This window comes from Pinus tabuliformis, chromosome Q (genome assembly GCF_031772625.1).
Source record: "Pinus tabuliformis cultivar Carrire ecotype Pingquan chromosome Q, CPIR1, whole genome shotgun sequence".
NCBI classification, from domain to species: Eukaryota; Viridiplantae; Streptophyta; class Pinopsida; order Pinales; family Pinaceae; genus Pinus; species Pinus tabuliformis.
Genome location: NC_142296.1, coordinates 1019952738 through 1019978394, shown reverse-complemented (window position 1 = coordinate 1019978394; position 25657 = coordinate 1019952738). Strand labels below are relative to the sequence as shown.

The window sequence follows — 25657 nt, the reverse complement described above, 5'->3', positions numbered from 1 at the left end:
TGAAATCTATGGTAAATACCTCTGTGGAGAAGCCCGAGTCCTTGTGGGAAAGAATCCTTCCATCAAGTCAGAATTGTCTGTGGGTTGAATCAGTGTACAAGCTTGAGTTTGGAGTCCTCATAAGATGTTGAAGCCTTTTTGAGACCAGGTTGGAGCCTAGATTGATATTTGAGGATTGGAATCTACATTTAAGGTTGGAGCCTTGAAAAAGTTAGAACTTTTCTGTACTGGTTGGAGCCTGAATTGTTGTAGAAAATTGGAGTCCTCACTGTTTTTGTTAATAAAATTATTTTTTCTTATTTTACATCTTGTGTTTTGGTCAAATTTAACTCGCATAAGATAACAATTGAAAGGAAATACTGATTCACCCCACTTCTCAATATTTTCAACACTTTTAACAACATGACAAGCAATTGTTGACTTGCTCATTGAAATCTTGGTAAGTTAATGCTTTTTAGATCACAACATAGTAGATTATAGTTATACCCTCAATTTGATGTTCTATTTCAACAAGAACCTGGGCATAATTCGCACCTGGGTCCTTACCCTCAAGCACACCCTTAGATTTGAATAGTGTTTTCTAAAAGCTGGACATGATGAAGTTGAAACTTAAGACCTAAGAGTCATAGTGGGAAGACTTTAAAGAGTTATAATCAAGAGCTATCAATTCAACTCCAGCTGTGTGTTCCCAATTCTTGTTCTCACTTTTACACGAATAAAAATGAGGACAGAGAACAAAGTGGAAAGCTATGAATAATGGTTTTGATATCAATCAAAATTATCCTTCTGGTTATTCAACTGAATTACGTGGTGGATCATCTTCAATACATAAAGAGAAAATTAATCATAGAGGATTTATAAGATATGAGATGATTTATTAGAATAAAGAGAGGTATATTTCAAATATCCCTATCCCTCTTCACTAAATAATATGGGTTATCCCTTATCCCTATTCACCCGCTAACTAGTATTATTACAGGCAATTATATTTAAGATTATGACTATGCTTCTAGTGTATGGTACATCATCATTTCACAAATACTGCTTATAAATACTTTCCTAAACTAAGAATGCATGTATACATGAAAGTACACTCTTAAAGTTACCAATTCTGGAGTAATATCCTTTGATGAAAAACCATATGGTGCTTTAACACTTTGAATTAGAAACTTGTCTTTGCACTGTAAGTCTGGTGGAGCCTCTCGCTGAGCTTGCATGGTCACTAAGAAAACCCAAAGTCATATTAGTGGGAATCAAGAGCAGATATAAATAGTAACTACTCAAAAGCAACGGATTTTTCTTAAAAATAAATATATAGTACTAAAAAGCATTACCAATGACATCAATACTACTCTGGGGCAAAACAACTCCAGTGTTAGGACGCACACAATACTTTTTGGGAGATGTTGTCTTGACCTGTTGTAAGAATGACACAAACAGATTAAATCATTATCCAAAAAGAATATGACAGGTGAATATATTCGTTCCCAAGCAAGAACTATATCCAATATTCTTTCAACAGTTTAACAATAAATGCCATGACATATGTGTATCCAAATTTGTAAATGTTTTCGCAAAAGGAAACATATTTATTCTTCGGGTGTTTTGAAGATTTTTCATGTCTTTGGACAAAAATTACTTCATCCTGTCACTTCACAATATGCAGCATACTAGATACTTAGTTGCAGCCATTGAAATTGCTCAAAAATAAAAGATAACAAATATAAACGAATAAACAAGTTTACAAAGAAAAAGGGGAAAAAACAATCCTGGTCTGTGGAACAGAGCATAAGAGCATCAAACTGCATAAATATGTCAGGAACTCAGAAACAGAAAGCACACAAAAAATATAAAAGATGTGTGCGAAAATATATGTAATAAATAATAGATAAATTATATCCAAATACACGCATAGTATTTATACACAAAAAAGTCAAAGGGTTAGGCCATGTTGATAAAATGTGACTTTCGGAAAAGGGTAGTGGATTTATTAGAAGTGATATGGCTTATCAATATTTATTTATTTATTATGTTATAAGTGTGTATATAAAGTTATGTTTATAGCACAATGTGTTAGCTCAATCTGTTTGAACAAACCATTCCAAGGCAGAGATCACTGTGAGGTCTCTAGCTCTAGATTCTAATATGGCTGAGGTTCAAGTCCTGCTGAGTTACCAGTGGCTATTGCGGCTGGGTTAAACCACTGGCCATCCTGATATTCCAGGGAAGAGGGGGAGGGGGATCCCACAAGGTTTTTTTGTTAAAGTAATAAAATTATTAAAATATGCATACATACATATATATGCTATGTTTATGTTACTATGATGTCATTATATACTTATGTTTGTATTATTGATAATATCCTAGGTATATTACAAGTCCTCCCTTTTCAATGTTTTTCCCTCAAAACATCAGTAGAGAAGGGTGCTTCTACCGGGACAATTCATCTTCCCAAGACAAATCCTCTGTTGGCAATTTCTTCAACTTTATTCTGCAATCAAACATGATCAAAGAGACCTAGTTCAGGTTGATATTTTTACTTTACACAGGAAAATTGGAAAAAGTTATGAACTTGTCTTTCCTACAGGAAATCAAAAGCATGGGTAACCTTACAGATCTCTTTGACTTGGTAGGGCCCATTAAACCTTGGGCTAATTTATTATTTTCCCTTTGCCTAAAGGAAAACTTTTAGTACGACTGGAGACACAAATACCCAGCTGCCTTCCTCAAACCCATGTTCTGATCAATGATGATCTGCCTACTGTTCCATTTAATTCCGGATATTAACCAGGTTTTCTTTTAATATTTTTGTAATTTTCTGTGATTGTTTCACAAAATCCCTCACAGTCAGAGCCTTAACTTTGTACTGAAGTAGATATTTAAGTTTCAGAGGGTCATAACTGTTGATTTTTGTAGATTGGGAAGGTCTTCTGCATAGGTTGGTCTCTTGCATGCAGGAAAAGAAGTCCTAATTAGGTGGTTGTTCAATAAGCGCAACTAATATGCTCTCCTTCCTAAGTTTTAACATGGGAAAATTACATTGATTAATTGTTTGATCAATGTATACTTTGGGCTAATGCTTTTCTAACAATAAATAATTAATTATTTAGGTGACTTAGATCTAATGTCCACCGTTGGTCAAAGAAAACTGGGATTTAATCCTAGCCCTCACTTACTTCGGAGATTAGGGAATTGTCTTATGGAAAATAATAAAAGCAGCCTAAGCGAGAAGATGAAAATTTTAGTTTTTGTAGCTTGTAGAGGTGTTCTAGTTTCACATGGTGTCTATGAGGATAGGAACATAGGTGGATTAATTATCTCCAATACCCATTAAAAGTTTTTAAGTGAAATGTCTTAATTAGATTTAATTAACCAGTTTTAATTATTTACCTAGGTCTAACTTAAGTGAATGTGTTAATTAATCAGGATTAATTATCGATTTTGCTCTACAAACTTCTAGAAAAGTGATTTTTAAAAGTCGATATGATCTTAGCCATCAATTGGAGTTAAATCGTGGTCGTTGATTCGTCAACGAGAGATGGGACTTTTGCAGATCAATTCGAACACGCAGAATTGCAATGACAGCAAGGGTGCAGTGATAGCGTGGGAGACACTAGCAGTAGGGATCAATAGTTGTTGAAATCATTTTGCCGGAGAGGGATTCTTCACAGTGATTTCCAGATTCTCGCTGATGGAGGGAGATCAATTTATCTGTAGAGGCCGAGTTTCTCCAACCAATGTGAATTGTTTCAAGGAGGTCGAGTTGTCGGAGCAAGTTCGAATTTGCTAGAAGGTTCGATTTGCACACGAGAAGTAGAATTTGCCGGTGAAGGTCAAAAATCCAATGGAAGCAAAGTTATTTTCCGAGTGGGTGCAAGTTTCCACAAAGGCCGAATTATTTGTCAGAAATGCACCAGTTGGATCGATTCAGCATTACAAAGATAGGCCGAATTGATTTAGAGGGGCTGAGTGGTTTCCAAGAGGTCGAATCACCTTGCAGAAGTGAAGAAATAAATTTGTCGGAGCTTTCCAATGAGAGGCAAGCATTTTATGTAATTTTCAATTTGTTGAAGAAATAAAATAAACCCTCATCTGCAAAACTGGTTTTCCCTTTGGGGTTTTTCCAGGGACTATTTTGTCCAAAAATATCAATGTCCAATTTTATGTGTGTTATTTTCTTAGTTTAGATTTCAAACTTCAATGGCCTTCTTTTGTAGAGAGAGAGTTTGGATTTTCCACAGTGTTATGTAACATTTGTCGACGTTTCTAATCCCAAAGAGGATCCATCATCAGGACAATGTATGAGGAAAGACGAGCCAATGCGGAGGAGGAATAAATAAATAATAAAGATAAAAAAATCAAAAACATAAATGGTCGGCTAAAAAAAGTTATATAAAAAACTAAAGTAATATTATTGTGTATGAAATAATATTTGTTGAATCCTAAGAATAATGAATTAATTAATTAATAGTCTAATGAAATAATAAATTAACTATATATATATATATATATATATATATATATATGTGCTACAAACAACTAAAAATGACTGTTAATTAAAGAAATGATACGACCAAAGATTAATATATTAAAATTAGGCATTGTTAATGATTTTTATTTTAAAACAAATTTAATGAGTATTAATTAACTTTGAGTTAAATTATTGAAAATTAATTGTTGAAAAAATTAATAGTGTAATTAGAAATTAATGCTTTCTTTATATGTTATTAATGTTATTATGTGTTAATATCTATATCATTGTGATCTATTTATTAATTTAAGAATTGAAGTTAAGGATAGATATTCATACCTGAGATGTTATACCTGAGAAGTATCGGCAGAACTAGACAGTCTGAAACCAGTTTCTGCTGATCTCAATGCAACCATCCCTGTTGAGATTATATGGATGTTTCATAATCTCAAGAGCTTCCCTAATTTTCCTCTTTTGATAGTGTTCTTCTCTAACGATAATTCTAGCATTTTCTAAGCACACATGATACAAAGTTTTCAAGGAGTGTTCAACAAGGGTTGAAGCGCGTGATCTTTCATTTTTAATGTCATCTTTGTGCTCCTTTAGTCTTCTTTGCAATGAGTGTGAACGTCTTGTTTCTCCAATATAACTTCTACCACAAGAACTATCAATTTGTAAACTCCCTTAGGTTGTTGTTGATCAATACTATCCATAACAGACCTCATTCTTTGCTTGATTGTTCTTGTTGTTGTGAATTGAGTGAACATGTCTTTCTTGCCCAAAATCTTTGCAATCTTATTAGTAACTCCCTTAATGTAAGGGAGGTATACCTTACACACCGTGCTTAAGGGCCTTGGGGTTTAAGCTTTCCTTCGGCTCTTCTAATAGCCTTCTTAATGTCCTTTTCCTTACAACCTATACTTTTAAATACATAAGTTAAGTTCTTTTTCTCTTCATCCAAGTGCTCAGAGTCATATTCTAAGGGCTCTAACAGCAAGAATATTAAGGACCCCAAACTTTTGAGAAGGATGATGATATGATTCAGCATGGAGATAACTTTCCGTGTGAGTTTTCTTCCTGAAGACTTGATGTCCTAATGTACCATCCTCCTTCCTAGTAATAAGAACATCTAGGAATGGTATGCTTTTGTTCTCCTCTAGTTCCATGGTAAACTTTATTTCAGAAGAGATAGAATTAAGGTGATTGAAAAACTTATCAAGTTCTTCCTTACCATGAGTCCATTTTACATTGGTGTCATCAACGAATCTCTTCCACCAAGCTAGCTTTAAAGGGTAAGATTCAAGGGATTTCTTCTCAAAGTATTCCATGTATAAGTTCACAACAAATGGTGATAATGGAGATCCCATTGCGACCCCAGATATTTTCTCATAATAACATCCTTGGAAACTGAAAAATGTGTATGCAAACATATCTCAGCAAGCTTTGTTGTTTCCTGTGATTAATTTTTGGTGACATTGCAGTTGTGTTTTTATTCAGTATTTGTCACGAATTAATTTCCAGAAGACAAATAATCTGTAAAGATAGAAGAATAATAACCAGTAACTGCAATAGAATTTTTCATGGTATCAAAGCAACTCAGTGAAGTGCAAAAGAGGCTCAGCACAGAACATAGGAAGAGAAAACAAGGGCTTATAAAACCTAGTTCAAACTTCTCCAAATTTATTTGGGTTTTGTCTATTTTCCGAGGGTTTTCAAAAATGGCTTCAACTAGATTGAGACATCAGAACAGATTTGATGGAGCTTCAAACTTTGGTGTCTGAAATGCCAGAATTTCTTTACTACTAGAAGAGAATGGTCTCAAAGAATATGCAACCAGTGTTGTAGATGTACGAATAGATCCAACACAGTTCATAGCGGACAAGGAGGAGGATGCCAAGGCGAGGAGAATAATCCTTGATGGGGTTAAGAATCATATTGTACCACATATCACAGATTTGGATACAACAAAAAAGATGTGGCATGTCATTCTAAAGTTGTTCCAGGATGTAACCATGAATAGGAAGTTGATTCTCAGTGAGAAGCTAAGAAATACCAGGATGAATAAGGGCGAAAATGTTGCTAGTTACCTCACTGGAGTTCGACTTGTCAAGGACGAGTTGGCAGTTGTCAAAGATCAGATAATTGATGATCATGAGAACAACATTAAATGGGTTATCAAAGCAGTGGGATGTGTTCGTTCACGTGATCAATGGACGAGATACACTATCGAGTTGGGATAGTTTGTGGGGTAATTTCACTCAAGAGAAGCTTAGTCTAAGTTTTGCCAGTGGTAACAGTAGCAGCAAAACTCAGAAGCGCAAGGATGACGAGAACGTGGCCCTAGCAGGAAAGGGAAAGGCCAAGAAAGGATCTAGCCAAGGGTCCAAGGGAGGAGAGAAGAAAAAGGACAAGAGTTAAGTCAAGTGCTTTGGTTATAGTCTAATTGGTCGCTATGTCAATCAATCTTCAAGCAGGAAGAAGGGCGACAAGGAGAAAGGGAAGCAACAGACAATAGCTTTAGCGAATATTGGTGGGCTATCTTCAAGACTAGAGGATGAGTTTCCTCTCATAGCTTGCCTTTCTAGCTCTACATCCACAGGTTTCCGGTATATTGATAGTGGAGCATCATGCCACATGACAGGGATTAGAGAATACTTTCCAAGTCACTGACTCTGCTCTGTGACAACTGCACCGCTGCCAACACTAGCTATGCGCTGCTCAGTGTCTGACTAGTACTAGCCACTCCATCTGTCATTATGGCATTTGACTGCACCACCCGACACTCGTCCATCCTGCTACTGCTGACTATGGGCTCCCGTAGCAAGGTCTTGATCCAAGAGGTGGACTCCTCGAGGATCCTTCCCATCTATAGTTCTATCGAACTACAGTACTAGATCACCCCACCTCTCCCCTGGAGGTATCTGGGCAATCATCGCAAATTCCTCCTCCTCGATCTTTGCACTTGCAGCTTGCGGATCATGTTTCTCGTCCTTGCCCTTCTTCTTGATAGGACATTGCGTAGCGTAGTGACCAAATTCACCACACCGGAAACATTTGATCTTAGAAACGTGCTTCTTCTTCTTTCGTTGCTCTTGTTGCCCCTTTGATGCAAGGGTTGCATTATCCTCCTCCTTGGGCTTCGTCCCACTATTGGTGCTTCCATCAAGTTTGCACTTGACTAAGTCTCGCCTCATCTCTTCTTATTGAAGCGGCCCACATTCCTTCCCAATCTGGCAATTTCTCTTTGCCCAGAATACTCTGGACAAATACTTGTCATTCTTCTGAGACTGAATTCAAGACTAACCTCACCATATCTATAGGTTGAGGTGATGATCCTACAGCTGCCAACTGATCTCGAACTTCCTGAAGCTTTGATAGGAACGAATCAATGTGTTCCCATTTTTGCATCCTCGCTGATCTCACCTTCTCCTCCAAGTACATCTTCCACTGCTCGGAAGATCCTTGATATAACATAGCCAAGGCATCCTACATCTCTTTGGTCGTCCCTTTGCCAACAATGTGACATACAACATGATCCCTCACTCCGTCGTGGATCAACTACTTGGTCTTTGCCATCTCAACCTTGTATTTCTTGAGCGGATCTGCTTCAGCGGGTACAACTGCCACACTATCGACATACATCTTGAGATCATGCTCATCTAGAAGGCATGTCCCAGGGTTACAGGCGAGCGCCCACACTCCCCAATCCCGCTCCTAATCCATGCTTTGGACAGGAGCGACTCGAGAGCAGGTCGGGTACGCGCTCCCAAAATCACTCCCGAATAGGGATCGATTTCGAGAGCACACTCCCGACCAAAAAAACCGCTCCCTAGTTTTTTCGGGATCGAGGTCAGGAGCGTCGCTCCCACCGCTCTAGGAGCGACTTTTCCAACCGAGGAGCAATCAGGAAGCAATGCGCGCTCCGAACCAAAAAAAAAATGCTCCCTGGTTTTTTTGAGATCGAGATCGGGAGCGTCACTCTCAACCAGCGAAACGCAATGCCCGCGCGGCCAAGAGAGAGGACCGCTCCCCAGTTGGAATAGTCGCTCTCGACCAGCGGAAAGCGACGCACGCGCGGCCAAGAGAGAGGCGACAACAGCTTAGGAGAAAGGGAAAGGAAGGGAAAAAGGGAGAGAGGGAAGGGAAGGGGGCGAAATAAATAGACCCTCTCCCCTCCCATTATTCACTTCATCCCATTGAAAGAGCAAGAGAATTTGGAGAGAGAGCAAAAGAGTTTGGAGAGAGTTTTGAAGCAAGGAGAGGAGCTTGGTGAGAGAGGAGCCTGCAGGAGTTTGAAGAGCTTGCAAGGGGAGATTGGAGCTTGGGATTGGAGGCCAAAGAGGTAGGATCTACACTCTAATCTAGCAAAAATAAAAAATTATGTTCATTGCTAAATAAATAAGATTCTTTATTTCCCATTCCATTTTTTTTTGTAGATTCAAAACTTCAAATATTAAACATAATGGTTATATTGCTTGGCATTTTCTTCTTCTTGGTTCTTTTTTAGGTTATTATGGTGTTGGAGAGTAGAAAAAGACGGGTTGAACATGAAGTAGGGGGCGAAGAAGTGGGTTATAGTGGATTTAATGAAAACCCAGGAGAGGAGTACCTTGGTGAGGAGGAGATGGAGGAGAGTGAACATGATTCAACTCAAAAAACTAAACAAGACCAAACCCCAGTGTGGAAATATGTTACTAAGCCTAAAGCAAGGAAAGGGGGTGAAACCACTAAATTTCACTGCCCCCATTGCAACAATAATTACACATGTTCATACACCCGTGTCAGAAAGCACCTCTACGGGAAAAGGCCATTGGATGGAGATAAACAAATAGGAATCAAAACTTGTGCAGGTGTGTCAGCAATAGAGAGAGCCAAATACATAAGGGAATAGGAGAAAACCCAATATAAATCTAAAAAATCAAAGGATTTATTTGAACCAAGCTCACAATCACATTCACAAAAAACTCCTTCAGCATCCTCCATGGCAGTGGATATGGAGGCACAGGGTCACCAAACATCTCTTTAAGGCGTAGAACCATATCAAATTTCCTTAATGAGGTTGATTCAAAAGTTTACCGGTGTCTCTATGCATGTGGGATACCATTCAATGTTCTTCGCTCACCTTATTGGCATGAAATGGTTTCCGCAATAAATGACGCCCCTAAAGGATACAAGAGCCCTGGGTGTGACAAGGCTAGAACCGTTGGACTTGATCATGAAAAAGCAAAAATATCACATTCTTTGAGTAGAATGACAAATTCTTGGACAAAGCATGGGGTGTCCATTGTATCTGATGGATGGACAAATGTAGAAGGCAAGCCATTGATAAGTGTTCTTGCTGTGTCTGTTAGTGGTGCCATCTTTCTTTCAACATATGATTATTCAGACAAGTTCAAGACAAACATCAACATTGCAGAACCATTACTTGAAACAATTGAACATATTGGGCCATACAATGTCATCCAAGTCATCATTGATAATGTTGCTAATTGTAAGGCAGCGGGAGCAATCACTGAGGATAAATACCCCAACATATTTTGGTCTAGGTGTTTGGTTCACACAGTGAACCTTTTGACCCCTGATATTATTAAGAACAAAAACCAACAATACAAATGGATTGGTGATTTGTACAAGAGAGGCAAACAAATGATAAAATTTATTACAAATCATAGCAATACCCATGGGCTTTTCCATAGTCACTCAAGATTGGAGTTGTTGAAGATTGCGAAGACTAGATTTGCTAGCTATTACCTCACATTCAGGAGCCTTTTGAAGGTAAGAGAGTCATTGGCTAGCATGGTATCAAGTCCACACTGGCAGGTATTAAAGGAAAGGGCTACAAATGCAGCTAACAAGCAAGGCTTTGAACAGGTGGAGGAGACCGCTCTTGATGGTCAGTTTTGGGCACGTGTGAGGCAAGTATTGGAATTCACCTAGCCCATTTATCACATGATTTGTTTTGCAGATACAGATAAACTAGTGATTGGGGAGGTGTATGAGCAAATGGATACCATGTTGGGGCAAATAAAAGATATTGTTCAGAAAGATGATCCCAACTTGTATACACAGATTCACAATTGTGTGTGTACACGGCGGACTAAGCTTAATGTTCCACTACATGCCTTGGTGTATATGCTTAGACCAAAATACTAGTCTCCATCTTGGTTGGGTCAACCAGCACCTAGGGGTGTGGTTAGGGTCAAACCCCATATAGATCAATATGTATCTACAGGATATTTGCAAGCATTAGACAAGTTGATACCTGACAGGGAGGAATGTGCTAATATGCGTCTTGAATTAGGCAGATACTTCAGTTGCACTGGTTTGTTTGGATCTTTCCATGCAATGGAAGATAGAGACAGATGTGATGCTCTCACATGGTGGGAAGGATATGGATGCCAGGGACTTTTGCCAAAATTGGCAAAAAAAGTTCTCTCATAGGTTGTAAATACTTCTTCTGAGAAGTGTTGGAGCACCTATAGCTTCATACATAATGTGAGAAGAAACAGACTCAATGAAAGCTAGGCAGAAAGCTTGGTGTATGTGCACAACAACTTGAGGTTGTTGAGCCATTATTGTGATTGGGCTTATGAGGATCCAACATATAAAATTTGGGACAACCACCCAGAGGACGATAATTTGGAGGATGGCACTATACATCTTGAAGAACTAGAAGCAAAACTTATGAGAGAGGAAGATGAAGCAACAACCATGCCACCCCCACCATCCAGTAGCAGTGCTCGAGTTCCAAGTCTTGTTCCTTTGTTGTTGTTGCCTCCATGTACATCCCACACGTGGATGGCATTTGCCTTTTGGTTCTAGTCGTGGGACTGTGTGGGAGGAGACTCCTAAAAGACCACCATGACCTACTCAGAAATTAGACATTATTCGTGGCGGCAAGAGGAAGATGTAGATGATAGATTTACTTGTCTTTTCTAGTTTCTAGTAGTTTTTATAATTGTTGACTCTTTCAAATTTATTATGATATTTTTTGTAAACAAAATATGACAATTTAAGTTTGAAGTTGGCAATTATAACTCACTGGTAATGAATTATGAATATGATGCGTCATGAAAGTTGAAAGTTGTTTCATTTCATTTCATTTTATAAAATTTCATTTCATGTTAGATATTATTTGTTGTAATGGTTACACTTAGCTTACAAGTACAACTTTGGTGATCAATGATGATAAATGTTATATATTGAATTTTGAAAGCTTGAAACTTTCAGATTCATGAATCATGATTCATAAGACTCAATATGTTGTATGTTACTTACTTGTGGACGTGGTTGATGAAGATTATAACTTCTAGATGATTGTTGTTATATGGTTCAATCTATGTTTTTTATGTTTCTTATATCTAATTTATCATTCTACATGTTTTTGTTGACATATATGCATCAAAATATAAAAAATATGAAAATATATATACTATATAAAAAACGCTCAGAGATTCGCTCCCAAAACAGGAGCTTCTGAAAATGTCTCTCTCGTTCCCGCTCCCAAGTAACCTTGCTCCATCCAACCGACCTTGATCTCTCAGCCCATTGGCTGCCATTTCTGCCAACAAAAAGTCGAACTACTCCCTCTCTCCTCTGCGTAGCTGCTAGGCTGGCCTACGCACTCCCTGTTAGAATTAGTAGATCTGCTCCTCGCTACCGCTGCTCAGCGATTGAGAAATAGAATTCCTTGGCTCGGAATTCAATGAGGAAGACATTCCCTCAAAAGGTAGCTTCTTCTTTCTTTTGACGTTTTTCTACCCCAACAACTACTGCAGAAAACTGTCTCACCTGAAGACTGCTCAACGCTAGATCTATTGTTGTGTTGCTTGCTCTGCCACTGACAAATCACTAATTAGAAACCTTACATCTCTGTCAACTCACTCAGAGAGACATTTTCCTCGAGAATCTTGCCCTCCCGGCTTGGACTGCACAATCCCTCTGGGGATTCGATCTGTTGCCTACGCAACACTTTGATCTCCCTCTTTCTCTTCAACGTTGGGCTCTTCCGGTCTGCTCTCTTGCTTCACCTGCGCTCTGATACCATGTGAAAATCTGGTGACCCAAATCCCTACTACAACCTGATGTTATTTCTCCTACTTGCTAATTCTCTTACAAGTTATTTACAGTATTACACAGTAAACATCGAAATAAATACAATTGTATCCTTCACAACATAAATAATATGTAGAAAAAAGAACTGAGCAAGAAGAAATAACACACACACAAGTGACACCATTGTTTTTGGACAAATGTCCCCGGAAAAACCCAATGCGGGAAAATCGGTGCAGCAGTTGAGGGTTTGTATTATTATGCAGTAGTTTTTTAATACAATCTTTGGATGCCTTACTGGCTATCCGATACAGAGAATCTGACCGGCAGAGAAATTAGTGAGAAGTACCTCACACTATCACTGGAGATCCGACACTAATCCAGCCACTGAATGACAAGCACCACACTACCTTTGTGTCAGCCTATGCAATCCAGCATCACAGCTACTAGGCTCTGTGTCACCCTTCTTATTGGTCAATTTGCCTCTGGAACTTCGACTCTCTGCACTTCCAGTCTCACACCCCAGCTTTTGGCTCTAGAACTCGACTCTATAGCAAATTTCGAATCTCCTCTCAGGCTTTGTGCTGCCTTAGCATAGCTCTGCACTGTCTCTTTTGGATCTCTCTCTGCCTCCTCTGCAATGTATCCCCAGATCAGGAAACTCTCCAATCAGAAAACTATCTCTGCCCCTCACTGAAGGAAATCTCCTCGATGACCTCTCCGGCAACTACTGCGTTGTTCTCTTGAGAAAATCAATCTTTGATCTCTCACGCAATGTGTCTTCCAAATGCCCATCAAGACTCTTCTTATAATCCTCTCGTTGAGCAAGCAAAAGCCCAGATTGTTGAATTTTCTAAGTCTATCCATTAGAAAATTAATCTGTATTATGTTGGTTTATTTCTTCTACTTGTAAATTCTGAACAAGATATTTAAAACATTTAAATGCTGAAATAAACACAATACAGTCACAACATCTACAGATCATCAACTGGAAGAAAAGCAAACAAGTGACACCGTTATTTTTGGACAAATGTTCCCAGAAAAACCCAATGAAGAAAAACTAGCACAGCTATTCGAAGGGTTTATTATTGTACAATGTTTCCTTGAGTACAATTGGGTGCCTAACCGACTCACCCGACAGAGAATAATACACGACAGCAATACCTCTTTATTCGGAAATAGGTATTCTGAAAACCTGTTCCATGAAACCCTCTCTGCCAACTCTGAAGCTCAGCGTTGGCCCTTCTGGCCTCTGCGTCAACCCCAGGACCCTCTACATCAACCCTCTGAGGCACTGCGCAGCCTTTGGGACCCTATGCGTCACTCCAGCAACCTCTGCGTGGATGACGCAGTCCCTCTAGCCTCTGCGCTGTCTCTACTACGCTCTGTGTGGCTTGAACTAGTTGCTGCTCTCGCTCTCCTGCTTTTGCGCTGGTCTCTCAATACTGTCTCTGCCTCTTTGTCCAATACTCACTGCCCCTCGCTGTTGATCACTGATTCACTTTTTCTTAGCAACCCCGCTCTAGAAAAATGAATGACTGATCACTCTGGTGTGTCTTCCAACTGACCCTCAAGCCTCCTCTTATACTTTTCTCGTTGGTCCTTCAATGGCCGAGATTAAATCTCTAATCAATGGCTAAAATTAGATTTGGCTTGATTCATGACTTTTGGAACCTTCTAACCCTGTTTTATATTAATACCCATTAGTATTTTATTTTTCCTAGGTTTAGACTTAAGAACTCCATTAAAAATATTAATTATTTTAATATCTTCCAAACCGGGTACAATCTATCCAAACCATTTCTAGGTCTTGGAGAACTCATGTGCTTTAGCCCCTCCACCAATTTTCATAGCTAGAGCACATCTAATGCTATCCCAAATCAACACTCCCTCTTAGCGAGGACTGTGCTCTAGTAATACTCCACACTGAGCATCACTATCATTATACGACACCGATACCTGTGCTGATGCTAGGCCTCCCCGCCCAACATCCTCTGCACTGTTGCATCCTGTACTGCTGCCCATGGCCCTGCCACTGCCACTGTTGCATCCATACGGCAGCTCCTTCTGCATCCGTGCTGCTGCTGGTCCGTTCTCCCAACACTGCAACCCCCTCTCATCATGCTGCATACTGCTACTACATTGCAACTCAGTTACTGAGAAGTAAGTAATTGATCCACCCAACTTCTGACATCCCTGTCAGGCTAGAAACACTCCCGATGTTGAATCTCCCTCTGTCGCTAACAAGTGCTCACTCTACTGGCCTTTGCGTTGTTGCAACAACTCCCTGCATCTCGCACCGTTGCAAACCTCTTTGTGCCATCCTGCACCGTTGCAACACTCTCGTGCCTCTCACACTGTTGCAGCCTACTAGCCTCGCCTGCCCTGGGACTCCTGCACTGTAACACTCTCTGTCGCTTCATCCACATCTGTCTCTACTTACATCCACCAGTGTTGCTACTCCTCTTCGGGGCTCCTATAGCAAGGTATAATCCAAGGGTTTGGGTACCTCAAGGATCCTGCCCCTCATCAGCTGTAGACTTCCTGATTACAGCTCGATGTCTCCCCACCTCTTCTCTAAAAGTACATGAGCACTCATGGCACAATCGTCATCCTCCTCGACTTCTTTCTCCGCCTTCGTTGGCACTGCCTTAGAGTCAGAAGCCTCTCCCTTACTCTTCTTCCTCGGACACTAGTTCGCATAGTGACCCAGTTCCCTACAATGGAAGTACTTGACCTTGGAGAGGTCCTTCTTCTTCCTCTTCTCCTACTTTCCCGCAGATGCCAGAGCCTCATCTTCTTCCTCTTCCTTCTTGATCCAGACCCCTTTGCTGCTACTTCCCGTCAATGTTTTAAAAAACGATCGGCTCGGAACTGACTCGGCCGAGTTGGTCTGAGCCAGGCCTGAAAATTGTGACCCCGCCAAGTAACCAGTTTGGCCGGCTGAGTTGTATTAACCCGGCCGGCTCGGCCGAGTTGGTCTGAGCCAGGCCTGAAAATTATGACCCCGCCAAGTAACCAGTTTGGCCGGCTGAGTTGTATTAACCCGGCCGGCTCGGCCGAGTCCGTATCAACCAGGTTGGGTTACATACAGCGGCCCGGTACCTTGAAAAAACACAATTTTTTTATTTTTTTTAATATTAGCCGAGTGTGGGGGGCTCCAAATGAATTTAAATTTTGTTTTGTTGGTCTTTGGGGTCCATTCCCCTCTCCCAAACCCTATTTAACCCACTCAACCCCTCTCATTCTCTCACAGCCATCTCATGCATTTGAGTGAGAGTTTGTGAAGAGTTGTTGAGTTTGTTTTTGGAGTAGCAATGAGGAGTCTTGGGCAAGCATTGTAGCTGGAGTGAGGAGCTTCTTGGGCAGCCATCTGGAGCAGCATTGAGGAGCTGGTTTCTTGGAGCAAGCTTGAGAAGGCAGTTTGTGCCTAAAGGTATTTTTTTCACTTGTACAAATCTGTTTTTACTTATTAATTTTTAGATTGTTTGCTTTCATTTCCAAGTCAAAAAATGGCACCTAGAGTGAAAGATGTTGCTTGGGCATATGTTGAAATGGTTGAAAGTCAAATGCATTGCAAATTTTGCCATAGGAAAATTAAGGAAGGTCCTGGGGCATTAATAGGCTGAAACAACACTTGGCAGGGATTAGAGGCCAAATTACTCCATGTACCTCACCAGAAATTGGGGAGATTAGGAAGGAATTGTTAGCCAGCTTTGAAAAGTTTAAAGAAGATAAGGCTAGGCAAAAAGAGTTAGACGCTGAAATTGGGAGGAAGAGGAATATACAAAAAATGATGGCTACCAACCCCCATTTTGATTGTGAGGATTCTTCCTCTATCCCTTGTATTGATGCATCCAACCCCTTCCGATATGTTCCTCCCTCTTTTGAGTCTATTCAAGAAAAGGGAAAGGGTAGAATGAAAAAGGGTGATATGAATATCAAAAGTTATTTCACTCCCTCCTCTCCATTAGATGCACCTGGTCCTCAAGCTAGTAGAAGTCAAATGTAGCCCACTTTAGATGACCATTGGAAAAAAGAATTGGGGGAGACTGCTTGTGATTACATAGCTAGATGGTGGTATGATGTTGATATCCCGTTCAATGCTTCCCGTTCACCATATTATGAGCCTATGTTTGATGCCATACATGCTGCTGGAAAAGGCTTCAAAGGCCCTACTATGCATGAGCTAAGGGGGTTATCGTTTGCAAAAAGAAATTTCATCCATTAATGAGTATTTGAAAGATTTCAAGGACTCATGGGCAAGAACAGGATGTACCATCATTTCAGATGGATGAACTAATCAAAGAAACTGTACCATCATAACCTTTCTTATCTTCTGCCCACGAGGAACCGTGTTTTTAAAATCAGTTGATGCATCTAATAAGGTAAAAGATGGGCAATTGTTGTTCTAGCTATTGGATGAGGTTATTGAGGAGGTGGGGGTGGCTAATGTTGTTCAAGTCATCACAGATAATGCCTCTAACTATGTTCTTGCTGGTAAACTGTTAGAGCAAAAACAGAAGACCATCTTTTGGACCCCATGTGCTGCACATTGCATAGACCTCATGCTTGAGGATATTGGAAAATTAGATTGGGTCAAAAACACTGTAGATCATGCCAAAAGCATAACAAAATTTATCTACAATCATTCATGGATTTTGAGCCTCATGAGGAAACACACTGCGGGCAGGGATATTATTAGGCTTGCCATCACTAGATTTGCTACTCACTTTTTGACATTGCAATCTATGCTTTCCCAACATAAAAACTTGCAAAAGTTGTTTTCCAGTGATGAATGGAATCAAAGCCAGTGGTCTCACAAACTAGAAGGCAAAGAATTGAAAAAGAAGGTTAATGAAGAAATATTTTGGAGAAAGGCAGCAGAGATTGTGAAGCTTATTGAGCCACTAGTTAAGGTGTTGCGGTTGGTGGATGGGGAAAGATTGGCTTTGGGCTTCATTTATGAGGCTATGGATCAACCAAAGGAGCAAATAAAGAGGGCATACAAGGATAAAGTGGCTAAGTATGGACCCATTTGGGCAATCATTGATGAAAGATGGAACAATCAACTCCATCGCCCTATACATACAACTGGGTATTTTTTGAACCCACGGTATCATTATAACGCTAAGGAGACAAGAGCTTTTAGGGGGGAGGTTAGAGATGGACTGATTGACTGCATTGATCGCATGATCCCATTGGAGTCTGATCAGCTGGAGATACACCGACAGGTCACGACCTTCACCAATGCCTCGGGTACCTTTGGGAAGAACCTAGCAAAGATTGCAAGAGAAGCAGATGAGCCAGGTAAACAAAAATTTCAATTTTCAAATTCTTAATAGTTTTTTTAAATTTTGTTAAATCGTTTATAATTTGAAAGTTGGATATAATTTGTAATTTTGTTGAGCTAACTCATTACACTCCTATGTTTTTTGCAGCACAATGGTGGGAGGCTTTTGGTAGCCATTGTCCTGAATTGCAAAAGTTTGCAATTCGTATTTTGAGTCAAACTTGCAGTGCTACTGGGTGTGAGCGCAATTGGTCCGTCTTTGAGAGGATTCACACAAAGAAGAGAAACCGTTTGGATCAAAAAACGGTTAAATGATCTAGTCTATGTCCAATACAACCTCCGACTCGGACGCAACCAATTGTTGAACAAAAGCCCTGATTCAGATCCCATTGTGTTGGAAGACATTGATCCAACATCAGATTGGGTAGTGGAGAGTCATCCAGCAGAATTTGATTCTGATGAGGAACTTGATTTGGATTTACCTGGGGAGGCATCATTCGAACATGATGTTCAGTTGAATGCAGATCCTGATCCACTTGTACCAGCCTCAGCCTCACAGCCAGCAAGTCCTCCAGTTGCAGGCACTTCCTCTGCTCAGCGATCACAGAAGCGTAGTCGCATATCTCGTCTCTCTCAGCTCGCATCTGCTGCACAGCCTGCTAATGCTACCATTTCTACAGTGGCAGTTGGAGATGATGATGTGAAAAAGCCATGGGGCCCCCTATCTGACTCTAATGATGATCCTGAGATTGATCCACATGATCTTGGCTCCTCTGGCAGTACCTACTAGCCAGCAGTATTGGTCACGATTTACTTTTGTTGTAGAGGCCATTTCTAGCCTCCTTGGTTATGTGTTTTTGTTTTGATCATGTATGTATTGGACAATGCACTGGGTGCCATTTTGATATAATGGATATATTCATGAGCCTACTTTGATCATATGTTGTCTTCCATCTATGTTCTAAATTTCTAATGCTGTGTGTTTGGAAACATAAATGCAAATCTTTAAAATTGTATTTTCTTATTAAAAAAAAAATATTTAATGTATTTTTTACGACTGAGTCATTGAAATCGAGCCGGCCGAGCCGAGTCGAGTCGGAGTCAAAGTCGGAATCGGAGTTGGAGTCGACCCTCAGCCGAGTCGGTGTCGGAGTCGGAGTTTTAAAACATTGCTTCCTGTCTAGGTTAGTCGTCTGATCTCTTCTTAACGAAGAGCCACCAACAGTTCTTCCCAATATGGAAGACTCGCCCTGCCCAATATGAACTGGACAAATGTTTCCCACTCCTCGGAGACTGCGTTAAGTGCGGTCCTCACCATCAACTTCTGATCCAGCATGGCCCCAATGGAAATCAGTTGGTCACGGATCTCCTTCAACCGACGAAGAAAGAGATCTATCAGATCTCCCTTCTATATCTGGTATGACCTTAACTGATTCTCCAAGAGCATCTTCCTCTGCACGGAAGTATGTTGGTACAATGTCTTCAAAGTGTCCCACATCTCCTTTGCCATTTCCTTCTCGACAATATGTTGGACCACATGATCCTTGACCCCATCAAGGATGATGCACTTTGCCTTAGCCATTGCCTCCTCATACCTTTCATTAGCTACCGAGTCAATTGGGATAGCCATTACTCTCAAGGCAAAGCCCTTGATACGATGTCTATCTAGAATGGACAGGATCCTAGCCTTCCAGACCACAAAGTTGGACGCTTCATCCAGCCAGTCCTAATCTCCCAGTCCATTTACGGCCATCTCTCTGCTCTTCTCTGTCGACTCCTCCGAGTCTCTCTACTTCCCGCCTAGAAGTTCTCGGTTCGACTCCTGCTGAGTCTCTCTACTTCCCGTCTGGAAGTTCTCGATTCGACTCCTCTGAGTCTCTCTACTTCCCGTCTGGAAGTTCTCTTCTGGACTCCCTCTGAGTCCCGATTTCCCTCCTGGAAATCCTTCTACCAACCGTCAAGTTGCCCCTCTCCAATCGTCTGTGCAACTACAACACTGATCTAGATTCCTTGGCTAGAAATCCGCCTCAGCAGCAACTTCCTCTACCTTGGTCTTGCCCTGTTAGGTATTGTTCTGACCACAGTACCCCACTAGCTTCGCTCTCGCAAACTGCCCACAACTTCCTTCGCCCCAGCAATTGAAGGACTGAGCCTCTAGGCTCTGCGCAATCCTGGCTACAGCGAAAATAGCTCCCTCAGCCACTGTGTCAACCCTCTTGGTCTCTGTGTGGCTCTGCGTGAGCCTATTTTTGCCCTCCTTGGCCTCTGCGCTGGCCTCTCTTTGGTCCGGACTGATGACATAGTCCCTCTGCATCAACCCTTCCTTTGTTGCTTCTGTAAGGATCAGGTACTGTCACTCAGGACAGCTGATTCTGCAACAAATGCTTTGCTTAGCTCATATCTTCAGCTCCCCTGTGATTTGTAACCACGCTCTGATACCATGTTGAATTTTCTAATTCTATCCATTAGAAAATTAATCTGTATTTTGTTGGTTTATTTCTTATACTTGTAAATTTTGAACAAGTTATTTAAAACATTTAAATATTGAAATAAACACAATACAGTCACAACATCTACAGATCATCAACTAAAAGAAAACAAGCACACAAGTGACACCGTTATATTTGGACAAATGTCCCCAGGAAAACCCAATGCGGGAAAACCAGTGTAGTTATTCTGAGAGTTTATTATTGTGCAGTATTTCCTTGAGTACAACTGGGTGCCTAACTGGCTCACCCGACAGAGAATAATACACGGCAACAATACCTCTATATTCGGAAACAAGTATTCAGAAAACCTGTCCCACGAAACCCTCTTCGGCGGCTCTGAAGCTCAGCGTTGGCCCTTCTAGCCTCTGTGTTAGCCCTAGGACCCTCTACGTCAGCCCTCTAAGGCACTGCGCAGCCTCTGGGACCCTCTGCATCACTCCAACAGCCTCTGCGTGGATGACGCAGTCCTTCTGGCCTCTGCGTTGTCTTTGTTGGGCTCTACGTGGCCTGAACTGGCTACTGCTCTCGCTCTCCCTACTTCTACATTGGTCTCTCAGTACTGTCTCTGTCTCTCTGTCCAGTACTCACTGCCCCTCGCTGCTGATCACTGATTCACTTTTTCTAAGCAACCCCACTCTAGCAAAATGAATGACTGATCACTCTGGTGTGCCTTCCAACTGACCCTCAAGCCTCCTCTTATATTTTACTCGTTGGTCCTTCAATGACCGAGATTAAATCTCTAATCAATGGCTAAGATTAGATTTGGCTTGATCCATGACTTTTGGAACCTTCGAACCCAGTTTTATATTAATTCCCATTAATATTTTATTTTTCCTAAGTTTAGACTAAGGAACTCCACTAAAAATATTAATTATTTTAATATCTCCCAAACCGGGTACAATCTATCCAAACCATTTATTTTAATATCTATCAAACCGGGTTTCAAACTGGGACTAGTCAGATCTCAATGAACTGGTCTTTAAAAAAATACATGAAATAGTTAATTTTTAATGAAAAACACATTGTTCCATGTGGACGCATTCCCTAGGGTCGGGTGCACGCACCCCATGCACCTAGGACGGCGGGACGTCTGAGGTGCGTTTCCCCACGCACCCCTTTTGGGGAGTCTTGGGGAGACGCAGGGGGGTGTGTTTCCCCAATGTGGGGGACGCAACTCCCCAAAACGGGTGCTTCTGGGCATCCCTGCACCCCGCAAAAGGGGTGCTTCTGGGCATCCCCTTTTGAGGGGGGATGCGTCCTCCCTTGAATTTGTCTAATAACAGTTAATGTAGAGGACCAATCATTGAGATTGACACCTTGATGTTGATTTTATTTCCAGTCCTCATTGTCCTTTTTTACTTTTCAGTTTTAACTATGTGTGACACTAGATATTGATGACCTCATACCAATTATTAACTCCTCACTCTTCACTATTTTTGAGTTTGAGACTTGGGGTTATATCAATTTTGAATTCAGTAATTTACTATTTTAGTGTTCAAACTTCAGTATATAGTATACAGTGTATTAGTAATATACTAGTCGGTTTTTCTTTTAAATTTTAATTTAGATTCTAGAATGATGAATTTATTTTTAGATCAATGTAGATTATAGAATGATGAATAACATTGATCAATGTATTTGAATATTTCATTATTGAATTTTACTATTGAATCTCATGGTATGGATGAATGATGAGTATGTCATATGAATGATGTATGTATCAAAATGAATGATGAGGAGGGATCAATGTATGTCATTATTTAATTCAATTATGAATATAAATTTTATGTGTGGATCAATGTATTTACTATTACTATTAGTCTATTTATGCTTTCATTATTGAATATGAACTTGAATATTATATATATATATATATATATATATATATATATATATATACCCTAACATCCCCCCGCACCCCCAAAATTTTCCTAAAATTTGAGGGTACTCCCACACATCCCCCCTGTGTGTCTCCCCGCACCCGCGTCTCCCTGCACCAGAGTCTTGGTGGCACATTGGAAAAAAACTATTTTTAAAATTTAAAATCGTGATTTGAAACCAATAGAGATAAAATATGCAAAGTTTGTTCATATATATACCAAGTAAAGGTGAATATATCAAATTGGCACTGAATGCAATACATATCAGCAACAAAATACATATCAATGAGGCTCTAAATGGCCTCTAGAATCCAAAAACAATGTTATAAGCTATGGGGTAACTGGCCTACTACAAGTCTACATATCAGTGATCAGCATGATCACTCCTCATCATGACCAAACTCATCACCACTACTAGACAAGGGATCATCAACATAAGCTACATAAATAATTTCGCTGAGTATTTGAGCATTCCTAAAACACCTCTACAACCTTAGCAGTAGTGATAGTAGTAGCACCAGAAATAGACATCAAAACTACAAATCACCGATCAACATGATCACTCATGAAACTCATCATTGATTCAGAGCTACTAAAAATGGGATCATCAACAAGAGATACATAAACATCATCTCGCTCAAAGTCTTCAAACTTGGATTGTTCAACCTTATAATATGATAGCAACTGAAAAAATTTAACATGCCTAACCAGTGATTTTGGTTTGAGTGAAGGGCTCATCTCTTCAACCATATAATGTGGTAGAAAAAGCTTAGCATGCCTAATCAATTATTTTCATTTGAGTGAAGGGTACATTCTTGTTAAGAACATGATAGAGAGTTTAACAATCAAAACCACCAACATCAACAAAGTTCAAAAATCAATGCCACCAACATCAAGGTTCTTAAAGGGCTTCACGCTCTTGATCAAATCCCAATCTCATACTCTCATGCATGATGGAATCAAATGGAAACATCGCAAACCCTCGTTAATTTTTCCCCATTATTTTCTCAATGTCCAATTGGGTCTAGCCCAAGTGGTTGTGTCATGAAGTGTTATCTTCCCCACCCAAGTTTTATTCATGACAAAGTTTTAAGCTTCTAGAAAATATGGTTAACTACGGGTACCGTCCTCAGAATGAGGGGAGATGCTCAGTGGGTTTCACCAGAAAATTTATTACATGGAGAACAAGTACAACCAAAAAGCAAGAAAGAAGAACTTGGATTTTAGGAGAACTTGCTTAACAATTGCAGCATAAGAATTTTAATCAGGTTTATTCCAGAAAAGAATGATAACCTTCTTCAGATCAGTGACAAAGGAGATACGTTGTTTCTCCTTACCTATCTATGAGTCAGTGATCCACACATTCATGCCTTGGCCATTTGATATATGTTGATATGATGTGTTATTTTATGTGCATGAATGAAATATAAGATGTAATTAAAAAAAATGGTTTATCTAATTAAAATGTAGAAACTATAGAAGCAGTAAACCACAATGGAAGACTTGTCTGGGTCAGCACTATCTGTTTGTCTCTATAATTTTTTAACTTTCTTAATTTATATTTTTTCCAAGTTACATTTAAAACAAAACAAAAAACAAAAAAATGAAATAATGACAAAAATGGCATTAACATTGTCAATTGCAGCCTCCAAAAAAAGCACTCTAAAAGTAGCAAATGCTCACAGCTCAAAACTTTAGCTCCTTGTATCAGCAGCAATTTCTGGATTAGTGCAAAATTGAACAAACAGAAAGCCAAAGATGGGGAAAATATTAAAAGAATAAAACAAAGATCCAACAACATACTAAAGTTCAAAAAGTTCACTAGCATGTAGTCCAAAGAAGAATAAGAAGAACACCTTAAATGCCACATGATCCTCAGTGAGATTAACAAGCCTCAAAGAGCACGAGACCAGCTTCTTCAGTTCAACTGCCAACACAAATCAAAAAATTCCATGTTAACAACAATTAAAGTAGACATAGCTTTTTGCAGTTTATTTTTGAAGCCACTTTGACCTTTATTTTCTCACTTTCTTCTTGTATTTTTGTTGATTTTGGAGGATGAACTAACAATATTCAAGGACTTACTTCATGATCTTATTATAATTTTCCTTCTGCATAAGGATGCTATTTTTTTGAACAGTAAGTAGAAAGGACCTTCCTCCATAATAGGTATGATCCAGCTCATAGAATCCTCTCGGGGACAGTATTTTAGAAGTTTTTGCCTGCGCTATATTGTATGTCGAAGATGACATGTTTAAGATATGTATAAAGCATATGCTTGAACAGTGCTCAAAGCATGTGAAGAAAGTAATACATTTGTGGCTATGAATAGAATTATGATTTTTGCAGGGGAAATAAAAACAGGCATAGCTTGATAAATGTAACAAATTGAGGAAAGGCGAAACTAAAATAGAAATAACACAACCAAATATGGTACATTCAACAAAATTAAATAATTGAACTTCATTCACTAAATGCAGAAAGTGAATTTCTACCCATGTATAAGTTGAATAACGAATTAATTGTATACTTAACCTTTTGTTTCTGTGCTCCCGTAAATAGGGAGCCTCAAGATTAGGAAAGTCAATTGACTATTTAAGAAGAATGCTAGCTATAGATAATATAATCAATCTGCATCGGTAAAATTAGATGACCTAGAGTTGCAATGTTAGTCTACCGAAATGAGAAATTAGACATAATAATAATAATAATAATCAATTAGTTGTTTCATAGTGTTTCCCTCTCGACCAAAAGATTCAGTTGTAAAAGTTCAAAAGAAAGCAAAACAATCAACGCTTTTAAAATAGCTCAGCCTCTGTGAAAGAATCCAGATTACCAAACCATCCTGAATTAGAAGAGTTGACCATTTCTGCCCCTGTAACAGTGTTAAAAGAAATGGAGAAACTAATAAAATAATTCCTTTGGAGGGATCTAAGGGCACGACCAAAGAGACTCTCCTATGTGGGAAGTGAGTATGCAGACCAAAACATTGTTACCAGACTCAGTGTGGTCAAAATCTCAGCAAGGCAAAAGAGTTGAGTTTGATTCTGATTGCTAAAAAGTAAGCTAATACAAACATATCCAACATACACAAGTTTTAATCTTTTAAAGTGAATTTCATTATTTATTAATTACTTTTTTCTGAAAAAAAATATAAATAGATAGATGTTTGGGTGTAAACCTTCATGCATAGAAATTTGTCTTGTTACAGGATTAGACAGCCAGATGAAAAACAAATCTGGAAATAATGGTGGGGAAAAAGAGCACAAATGACTCGTTTTCAGGATTTTACATACATATGACATTTTTCTGATGGATCGATTATTCAAACTCGTTGAACCATCAATGGCCTGTGAGTACTCAACAAGTCCCAAGTTTGACCCACAAGATGTTTTACAGTTTATGGACTGAACAAAACTTTTTCTGGAGTTCTATCCTACTCTCCAAATATGGGCCCAGACAAAATAAATTA

At 39.6% G+C, this 25657-nt stretch overlaps 1 protein-coding gene across 1 annotated transcript in view; it reads right to left on the bottom strand.

The window, feature by feature from the left end:
• The window catches only part of LOC149222962 (vesicle-associated protein 1-2-like), a 302296-nt gene that overhangs the window by 216158 nt on the left and 60481 nt on the right, over nt 1–25657 (bottom strand). The window contains exons 2-4 of the mRNA XM_089385681.1: nt 24042–24112; nt 1335–1416; nt 1107–1222 (exon numbers count right to left, since the gene is read on the bottom strand). Coding sequence (XP_089241807.1) covers nt 1107–1222; nt 1335–1416; nt 24042–24112 — 269 coding nt within the window. The remainder of the gene's footprint in view (nt 1–1106; nt 1223–1334; nt 1417–24041; nt 24113–25657) is intronic.